Consider the following 10,261-nt stretch of genomic DNA (forward strand, 5'->3'; position numbering starts at 1 on the left):
ATTGATGTATGTATGGATTGTGATAAGATTTGTATGAGCCTCTAATAAAATGATTTAAAAACAAAAGAAATCATCTGGTCCTGGGCTTCTCTTGGTTAGTAGTTTCTTAATGACCTATTCATTTCTTCTTTTGTTATGGTCTGCTAACCCTGTTGAGTCAATTTCTGTCTGCATTAATTTGAGTGGGGTATCTATTTCTAGGTACCTATCCATTTCTTCTAGATGGTTGAATTTGTTTGAATACAGTTTTTCATAGTAGCATGTATTCTTTTTATTTCATTGGGATCTGTTGTAATGTCACCCTTTTCATCTCTTAATCTAGGTATTTGCATCTTTTCTACCTCACCCCACCCCCTTGTTAGGATTTCCAGCAGTCTATTTTATTAGTCCTTTCAAAGAACCAGCTTCTTTTCTTGTTGATTTTTTCTTTCCCTTTGCCCATATAGTTTATTTCTGCTTTGCTCTTTATGATTTATTTCCTTCTTTTATAGGCATGTTTATATTGATGTCCTTGTTCCAGTTCTTGAAGGTGTTGTGTTAGGGTCCTGATTTTGGATACCTCTCTTTTGATTTGCCTTCTTCTAGATCTATTTATTCTACTACAGATTTGTTTGTTCTTTTGGCAGTTCACAGGACTTTCAATATTCTTTGCCAGCACCACAATTCAAATGCATCTATTTGTTCTTCTAGCTTCCTTTTTAATGGCCAACTTTCACATGCATGATAGGCAATAGAAAACACCCTGTCTTGGGTTAAAACTCAATTCATTGTCATCAAGTCAAAGGCAAGTAATAGGACAGGGTGGAACTGCTCCTGTGGGTTTCCAAGACTGTAACTCCTTATAGGAGTGGAAAGTGCCACCTTTTCCCCTAAGAATCACTGGTGATTTTGAGCTGCTGACCTGTGGTTAGCAGCCCAACACCTAACCACTACACCACCAGGGTTCTAGTAGCTTGGGTTAGGTGTACTTTGATCCTCAAATTGACATCCTTGCTCTTCATTATGTTAAAGAGGTTATTTGCAGCAGATACACCCAATGCAGTACATTAACTGATTTCTTGACTGCTGCTTCCATGAGGATTGTGGGCTGATCCAAGCAAGATGAAATTCTTGACAGCTTCAGTCTTTCCTCTGTGTATCATGATGTTGTCTATTGGTTTAGTTGTGGGGATTTTTGTTTTCATTACATTGAGTTACATCCCAAACTGAAGGCTGTAATCCTTGATCTTGTCAAAGGCCTTCCTATTTTCCCCTGCCTCTCACTTTACCAAGCATGATATCCTTCTGAGGTAAACTAGCTACAGTAACTCCATTTTGTTGACTGCTAGGTGACCTGCTCCTCCTTCCCCTCCCTTCTCCAAAGGCCTGCAGGTGGTTGTTCCTGAAATGTACCTTGCGTACCTGAACCAGGATGTCGTTCAGAATGTTAAGATTACTCATGCTCTTCTTACTTCTGTAACGTCTGTCTGTTTGATTAATTGTGCTATTCTTACTTCACAGGAAAGCCCTGATGTGGTTTTTGCCTTTATAAACGTGCTTGTAACTGCTTTTGCTGCTGCAGCATAGAAGAGTGCCTTAGCTCCCTGCAACCAGCTAGCCTCATTAAAAACGCTTCAATTTTTTTTGCTGGACATTATAATGGTCATCATTTATTTGAACCCACAATGAAGTATGTGATATGACGTTTTGCCATCCTTGCCTCTAAGGAACATTCTGGTTGTACTTCTTCCAAGAAAGACCTATTTGTTCTTTAGACAGTGCATAGTATGTTCCATATTCTTCACCAGCATCAACATTGGAATGCATTGATTCTTCTTCAGTCTTCCTATTCTATGTTCCACTTTCACATAATAAAAGGCAACTGAAAAGACCACTGCTTGGTTGTGGCCCAGCCTTGTCTTCAAAGTAACACCTTTGCTTTTCAACAGCTTAAAGAGGTCTTTTGAAGCAGATTTAACCCAATGTAATGCATCTTTTGATCTCTTGACTGCTGCTTCCATGAGCATTGACTGTGGATCCAAGCAACATGAAATTCTTGACAACTTCACTCTTTCTCAGTTTATTTTGATGTTACCGATTGGTCCAGTTGTGAGGATTTTGACTTTCTGGACATTGAGTTATAATCCATATTGGAGGCTGCAATCTTTCATCTTCATCAGCAAGTGCTTCAAGTTCTTCTCACTTTCAGGAAGCCAGGTTGTCATCTGAATATCACAGGTTGTTAATACACCATCCTCCAATTCTCTTTTTTAATAAAATCTAGCTTCTCAGCTTAATTTACTAACATATAGATTGAATAAGTAAGGTAAAAGAATACAACCTTGACACACATCTTTGCTGATTTCATACCACAATGCAAAGGCATTTGCCTATGTGGATCACAATAAACTATGGATAGGATCGATAAGAATGGGGATTTCAGAACAGTTCATTATATTTATGTAGAACCTATACACAGACCAAAAGGCCGTCATTCAAATAGAAAAGGAAAAAAATGAGTGCTTTAAAAAGCAAACAAACAAACAAACAAACAAACAAAACTCTCCTTGCTCTCAAATCCTTGTTCCAGAGTCTGATTCTTAGGAAACATAAAACTAAGATTAAATTTGTACATTAAATATTCCTTGAACTAGTGAACATTCATATCCAGATGGAAAGGCTTGCCTAACAACTGTCAGGCACAATAAATGAAAATAAGTCTCACAAATCAAAACAACCCTGTGATACTACCTAATGCCCATTACTAGAGCCGTGTTTAAAAAAACCGAGAACAAATTTTAGAGAGGGTGCGGTGAGATAGGAATTCTTATGCACTGCTGGTGGACTTCTAAATACATACTGCCACTGCGGTGGAAGGCAATATGGTCGTGCCTAAAACAGATGGAAATTGAACTACCATATGATCCAGCAATACCATTACTGGGCATATACTCAAAAGAAATAAGAAATGGATAATGAACAGATGTTTGCTCCCCCATGTTCATAGCAGCACAATTCACAATAGCAAGAAGTTGAAAACAGCCTAAATTCTCATCAATAGAAGAGTGGATTAAAAAACTGGTACACACACAATGGAATACTGTGCATCTCTAAAAAATAGTGGTGAACCCATGAAACACCTCAACTCATGGAGGGATCTGGAAGACATTATGCTGAGTGAAGTTAGTCAAGCACAAAAGGACAAATACTGTATTGTAGGAAACAGAAAGATTTCTCCCAAGTCGTCTCCCCCAAATAAATGTTAGACTTAGGACACGGCTTGCAACTAATGGTAAATGATTGTCAAGTTACTTCTCTGAAGGCATTCAGTTGCCAGACTACTGTCTGGTCCCACCACAAGTAGGGCCCACTCTCTGCTCTTAAGGACAATTGGCTACTTCTCCCTAAAGGCTTGCAACCATCAGTCTGGTCCCTGTAGATCAGGTTTACACCCTACTGATAATGGTTTCTATAGTACTGGCTCAGTGACGTCCAAAGTTAGGCTGCCATCCTGAATCTAGGATCCACCCATCTTGTCACATGTATATCCCCAATCCCTCCTCTTACCATTATGTGGATACCCCTAGATCACCCCCTCCCATTACTGTATTACCTATAGCACAACCCTTTCCTGTGACATATGTCTTCACCTGTAATTTGGGGGCTTGCATGTCCCCAGAGAATATGAAAGCCTTGGTTAGCAATAAATATCTCTCTTTCTCTCCACATGGACCACCAAGTGAGGCTGAGGTGAGCATGCTACCATGAAATGTGTCTGACTCCATTATTTCAATCTCTCTTCTATCTCTCATGCTCTATGACTTTACTATCATCTTTACTTATTATCACTGCACAATTGCGCCTATGGGACTGGTGATGATGTGTTAGGGGTTGGCCTTTCCCCTGACACTGTATGAGTCCACTGCAGTATAAACAAGCAGCAGAATGGACACAAGCTCAAGATTGCCGGCCTCCCAGTCTTCTGGCTGGGGACCAGGCAGCCTAGTCAGGAGCTGGACCAGTGCCAGCGAACCACACATCATCTGCTTCAGGTAAGTATAGTGTAGGTCACTTGGCCATAAGGCACCTCATGAAGGCTGGGATCAAATGGTCTGAGGAGTGTATGTGTAGGATGCTGTCTGCTGAGTGGTGGTCATGCGGATCTGGGGTGAGTTCCCACAAAGAGGGAGGCAGCCCTGATAGAGGGATGAAGCTTTCTGGTGGGAGGGGCAGCACAGGAGAGGGGAGAGAGAAAGGTCAAATTTGGGCAAACATAGGACATGTATGTTGGGTAGGGGAGGAGGGCTGACCACCAGGTGATGGGAGGAGAAACTGAGGATGCTCTTGGGATCATTAGGTAGGGAGTGTCGTTCGTGGCATGCAGCTGGTGGACAGAACTGACCTAGGGCATCTGGGGGGTATTCCGTGAACCCAGGCTGGGTGTGGTCGAACACTGGCATCCTGCATAGTCGGGGTGCACAGCATGCTCTAGAAGCTGCACATGGGAACCCCCAGTGGGTGAGCTGGTCTCTACCTCTGACACACGTGTAACCTCAGGACCTAAACCGGAAAGCACATGGTGTCTGAGGAAGCAGAAGACAGCTGTACCAAGAGTGGTGGGCTGTTGGTTGGCCGACAAACAAGATCTTGCTACAACACTCCGCATGTCACATTAAGACACGTACTGTTCTGGCAAGCCCGTGACAGGCGTTCTGTTCTATTTTGCTTATGCTTGTGTATAACAGGGTGTCTCTGAGTGGTGTGCCGCCATTGGGGGGTCACCCTTTTGAAACTCTGTTGTTTCTCTGTTTTTCAAAAAATGAAACCCAGGGACATTGAGCCTATAGGGAAAGAAAACATAATTAAAGTTTGTGGGGAGGGGCAATATAGAAGAGTGGGAGCAAAAAGAATGAAATGATATCAAGAAGCCCAGGAAGAAAAGTATGTCTGGAGACTGATTACAGAAGAAACTGTACAATTATGTTTGACATGATTGAACTGTGGAATGATATGACATATGTATTAATTTCCAAGTTGCAGGAAATTAAAAAGAAAGAAAGAAAAGCAGGAATGAGTTCCAGGCTTGTACTAAATCCTAGTTCCAGTGGCAAAACAGGGAGGGTAAAGGGAGAATGGGTAGGAAAGAGGGAACCGATTACAAGGAACTGTGTGTGACCTCCTCCCTGGGGGACAGACAACCGAAAAGTGGGTGAAGGGAGACGTCGGACAGGGCAAGATATGACAAAATACCAATTTATAAACTATCAAGGGCTCATGAGGGAGGGGGGAGCAGGGAGGGAGGGGAAAAATGAGGACCTAATGTTGGGGGTTTAAGTGGAGAGAAAATGTTTTGAGAATGATGTACAAATGTGCTTTACACAGTTGATGTGTGTATGGATTGCGAGAACAGTTGTATGAGCCCCTAGTAAAATGTTAAAAAAAAAAAAAAAGAACAACAACAAAAAAATAAATCCTAGTTCCAACTTAAGAACATTTAGTTCTTACATCATGGCTCTGCTCAATACTTAACTTCATGAAAATATCATTGGAAGATAAGGGTGCTACAGAAAAGTGTGGTGAATAAAGCAGATGGTGCCCCACTATCAATCAAAATAGTGCCTGGGGTCTTAAAGGCTTGTATTCAAATAAACAGCCATCTAACTGAGGAGCCAACCAAGTCCACACAGAAGAAGCATACTGAGATAGTTAACGTTTATTGTGCCAACATGGCCAATGAACACATGTGGGATTGATTGAAGTGGGGAGAGATAAATGGCTCAGTGAGTCTCGCCTTTCTTGTCTCTTGCTTTTTGACCGTTGGACCAGTGTGCGGCTGCCTTGCTTATTCTGTGCCTCAATTTGCAAGCTACACTACCCGTGGGACACCTAACCCGTGGACTGTGTCTCTGTAATTTGAAGTTCCTGCTTTGCCACACCATTGGAATTTACATCTCTTGAGTTGGGGACTGTTGGACCCTGTCATCTGGCTGACTGTTGGTGTCCTGCCTTGCTGTTTGCTGCCTGTGCCTGGATAGCCTGAATTGCTCTACAGAGGACTACCCGGAGGCCCTCAAGACTTGAAGGACTGCCAGTGTCTCACAACTGTCTCACGGAAGTGAGTTGCACTGAGCCATTTGTACTGCTTTATAATTTAACTAACTGCTTATTTCTTATGTTATCTATCTAAATATATATAAAATTATTAGCATTCTGGTTTTGTTTCTCTAGAGAACCCTGTCTACATACATACCAACTTCTATGACCTAAAGATGACAATTACAACATTCAAATATGGTGCAGAGAAAAGTACCAGAACTAAAATTATGAACACCCAATTTGGAGAAGGCTATGGAGGACAGTGGGAGCCCAAAATCCATCTACAGATGATCTAGTCAGACCTAACCACTGGCAGATCTGCTCTAGCCAAAGACAAAAGTCCTGAACAGCCTTACTATCAGGCAGAGACCATTGTACTCTTGATTATGCTGGATCGAAGTAGGCACCAGACCAGTTGTCTTCCCCATAGACATGACCTGAATTTGTACTAGGGGCAAGTATCTCTTAGTTGTCCCATGACAGAAATTTCTTCTCTGTATTTTTGGATGTCGATGAGGGTCTTCTCCCTCCTACGCATCATTCACATTTTTGCCTTTATACTACATGATCTTATCCTTACCACCATAGTGCGATTTGTCTTTCATTGTGTTCTGTTGGGTTTCCCAGATGCAAGCACAGGAGGAATGGATGTATAATGACAATAACGGATACAATGTGTTATAGGGAATGCAGGGGTGGGGCATGGGCAATAGGTAGGCAAAGGGGATTTCGGGAGTAAACCATGACGGTGGGAGCGGGGAAGCACTAGAACTGATCATGATCACACAACTCAGTTTCAAGGTGATACAGCCATGTGGGGGAGGAGGCTCTAAGATAGATGTGTGGTGATTGCACAACTTCCCTTGATGTGATTGAACTGTTCAATTGTATAAGATGTGAACTACGTGCCAATAAAACTATTGGGGAAAAAATAAGAAACGAAGGCTCACATCTATGCACATCATAATTAAATAATTAAATGTAAGAACTCTAGCGGCAAAGTGAAGACTTTACAGTTGCCAAAGAGACAGAGAGAAATAAAGGTTACTCAATAAATATTAAGAATCAGAATGGCATCAGAAATTTAGCAGTCACTCCAAAAGCTAAAAACACACAGTATAATGCTTTTGAATTTTTGAGAGAAAACGATGTTCAAAATAGATAGATCATCATTTAAATTTAAAAACAGAATAAAGACATTTATAGCCATTCAAAGCTTAAATATTTGCACGACATTCCACCCTTAGTTACCAGGAGGCTACCCATAGAAATTATTAGATGAATCTGGAAAAGAAAGACCAGTAAATAGTGAAAACTAGATGAGAAATGGAGGCAGTAAGTAACATTCTGTTGGAGAGCACTCTAGGAGAGTAAGAACAAAATCAAAGGGGTCCACTTGTAGCAGCAGCAACCACTTACAGGGCTGAAATCATGTAAACACTACTTTTTATACGAAAACACATGATAAACACATTGCGACTTCGAAAGGTGGGATTTTAGTGATTCACTGTCACAAAGAAGTGATCCCAAACTCAAACCCACTACCATAGAGGAGATTGTGACTCATGGGGACCCTGTATTGGACCAAGTAGAACTACTTCCTAGGATTTCAGACAAGAGACCCACACCGAAAAGTATTAAATTAAGAGATACAATATAATAGTATGAGGGGGCTTTTAAGGGGTTGTGGGAAAATTCCATTATCTTTTAATTCCATTTTCTAGAAACCTTTGAAGTCTCATTGTACAATTTTACAAATGGAGATTTAAGTACCAGAAGAATCAGATAAAAGAGTTGAAATGTACTGCTCTGAAGAAGGACAGTGGAGAGGTGTGGGGTATATTGGGAGAGAGTCAAAGGACTGCAGTTTTTCAGTACTACTGTTTGAAAAAAATAAAAATCTATAGAAAATATATGAGCTAGAAGACTTTTAAAATTTTGTATGTGAATTTTATCTAATGCTGATGAGACCCACAAGATTAGGGTTAAATCGCAGGTTTAACATGGGGGAGAAGATGCTTTGTACTTCCTCGTTGGAAAGAGTTCTTAAGCAGACCCCACTATCCACTGTAGGTTCCACCTAAGCGTTTAGTTCTCAGGACAGAACGTGCAATTTCTGTGGCCAAGCTTGCCTCTGGCTGTAAGCTCTGCTGGGAACAGCTTCCCACACCAGCTTTAAGCTTCCTGACTTTCTTCTTAGGGGGCGATTTGTATCTTCCTCTAATATTTCCGATCCCTACGCCTCTATCAAAACACTCATTACACTGAATTTTCATTTTCTTTTTGTAGCCTACATCTGCACCTGACTTAGCCACCTCCATTGGGACCCACCTTCCCTTTGTCGTCCTAGGACCTAGCACATGACTGCCATGCCAAGTTGGTAGAATGAAGGGACAAATGAATGGGGCGGGGCATTTATAGGGCAGGAGTAGGACAAAGGGTGAGGGACTCCTGTTTTACAAATTACAATCATCAACACATAGAAAATATTTCTGAAGTGGTTGGCTGGGGCTGCTCGCCACCTCACAAGGACCTTAGAAGAAAGTACATATTCACTGGCTGGAATGAATTAAGGGTGGCAATAATCATGTCCAGATTTTGAATATTTTATGTAATTAATACACATTATATATAACATACTATTTTAGAAACAACATAGAAAGGCTCTTTTTTTTTTAAACACAGCATTACAAATGCACGATATTAGTGAGGTGATTAGAGACAGACTTGAGTTACATATTTCTTCCTTCTTCAATGTCTGGCCCTTTAAAAAGCGCCCTCCCAGCCATGAAAGCTTCCTCCTGGGTAGCCGCGGCAGGAAGTTTCCCTTTCCTGGCAGGGCTTAGGCGTGGGGAACAACTGGGGCAGCTTAAAAGAGATGCTGAGAATCACTAGCAGGGCCAGGAGGGCTGTGATGGGGAGGACGGGAAAGAAGCTTCTCTCTCTCTCTCTCTTTCGCTCTCTGCCTGACCGGTTTTCCCTGCAGCCTCCTCCCCTGATCCTCCCTTCCATTTACCTTGTGGTGCCCGTAGAGCCAGTGGGTGGGGGGCGCCGGGAAGCAGCGCAGGTCCCGCAGCAGCCGCTGCCTCCGCAGGTGGAGCTTGATGGCCTGCAGCAGGACCAGCGCCAGACAAAACACGAACGCTAGGTAGAAGGGCCGCGCCCAGCGCGTCTCCAGCCAGGAGGGCTCCATCCTTTGCCGCGGCGCACAACCCGGCGATCCCCGGGAAGCGGGGTAGCTTCCTCCAGCTGTTGGGGCGGATCCGCGACCCTGAGTGGTCCGTGAGCGCTCCCCACGGCCCGCGGGAGGGGAAGAGCGGCGGGAGGGGCCGCTCAGGCCCGGGCAGGGGAGCAGGCCTGCGTTCTAACCAGTTATCAATTGCTGCCAGCCTTCATTTAGCCAGGACTTCTAAGACCAAGGAATGCCCCTGGAGGGTCATATTTCTCGCGTGACAATTCAAAAACTCGGAGACGCTGAATCTAGATTTTGACATAAGACCGAGGCTGAGGTCATCGTGTTTTCTCCTTTGGCAAAAAATAAATAGCAAATAGCTATGTGAGTCTGGAATTATATGAACAATTGCAGGGGCCTGGAGGTTGGTGGAAAGGAGGCCTGGTGGCTCTGTGGCTTAAACGTTGGGCTGCTCACCACAAAACTGGCGGTTCAAACCCAGTAGCCACTCAGAGGGAGAAAAATGAGTCTGTGTGATCCCATGAAGACTTACAAAGTCTTGGAACCCTGTAGTTGGCCATGACGAGTCTAATCAACTTGATGGCATGGGCAGACCCAGTGAGGTAGAGGTGCTAATTCCTGGCATTTAGTTTTCCATATTCTTCCCAGTCCCTATTCCTTCCCAGACAGGATGTGTGTCCAGGTGTACTGTGGCCTTTAAATGAACCAGGAGGTGATGGGAGAGAACAGAGGTCCATGCTCTGCCGTCAGGAGCCCAGCTAGTCTCAGCTCTGTGCTTTCTACTTTGGTCTGCCCTTGGGGATCGTGCGCTGAGGGAGGGTGGTGAACTTACGATTCCTTCTCTTCACAGGGTCAGGGCACGGGAAGAAAGGCTCCACGTGGGACCCAACCCCACTCAGGTGTTAGAAGGTTGTATGGCTCCTTCTGAGGCCAGGGCAGTACATCCTGTAACCCCTTCGCTCCAAGGCTACTTTGTCCCAAACCAACATCACC

The 10,261-nt window shown here is 43.3% G+C and overlaps 1 protein-coding gene across 1 annotated transcript in view; it reads right to left on the minus strand.

The window, feature by feature from the left end:
- Positions 1 to 9,302, minus strand: part of LOC101652047 (cytochrome P450 4X1) — a 64,126-nt gene extending 54,824 nt beyond the window's left edge. The window contains exon 1 of the mRNA XM_004699449.2: positions 9,092 to 9,302. Coding sequence (XP_004699506.1) covers positions 9,092 to 9,268 — 177 coding nt within the window. The 5' untranslated portion in view covers positions 9,269 to 9,302. The remainder of the gene's footprint in view (positions 1 to 9,091) is intronic.
- Positions 9,303 to 10,261: the final 959 nt, after the last annotated feature.

This window comes from Echinops telfairi, unplaced genomic scaffold (genome assembly GCF_000313985.2).
Source record: "Echinops telfairi isolate 266 unplaced genomic scaffold, ASM31398v2 ScPeMD7_443;HRSCAF=831, whole genome shotgun sequence".
In the NCBI taxonomy this organism is placed as follows: domain Eukaryota; kingdom Metazoa; phylum Chordata; class Mammalia; order Afrosoricida; family Tenrecidae; genus Echinops; species Echinops telfairi.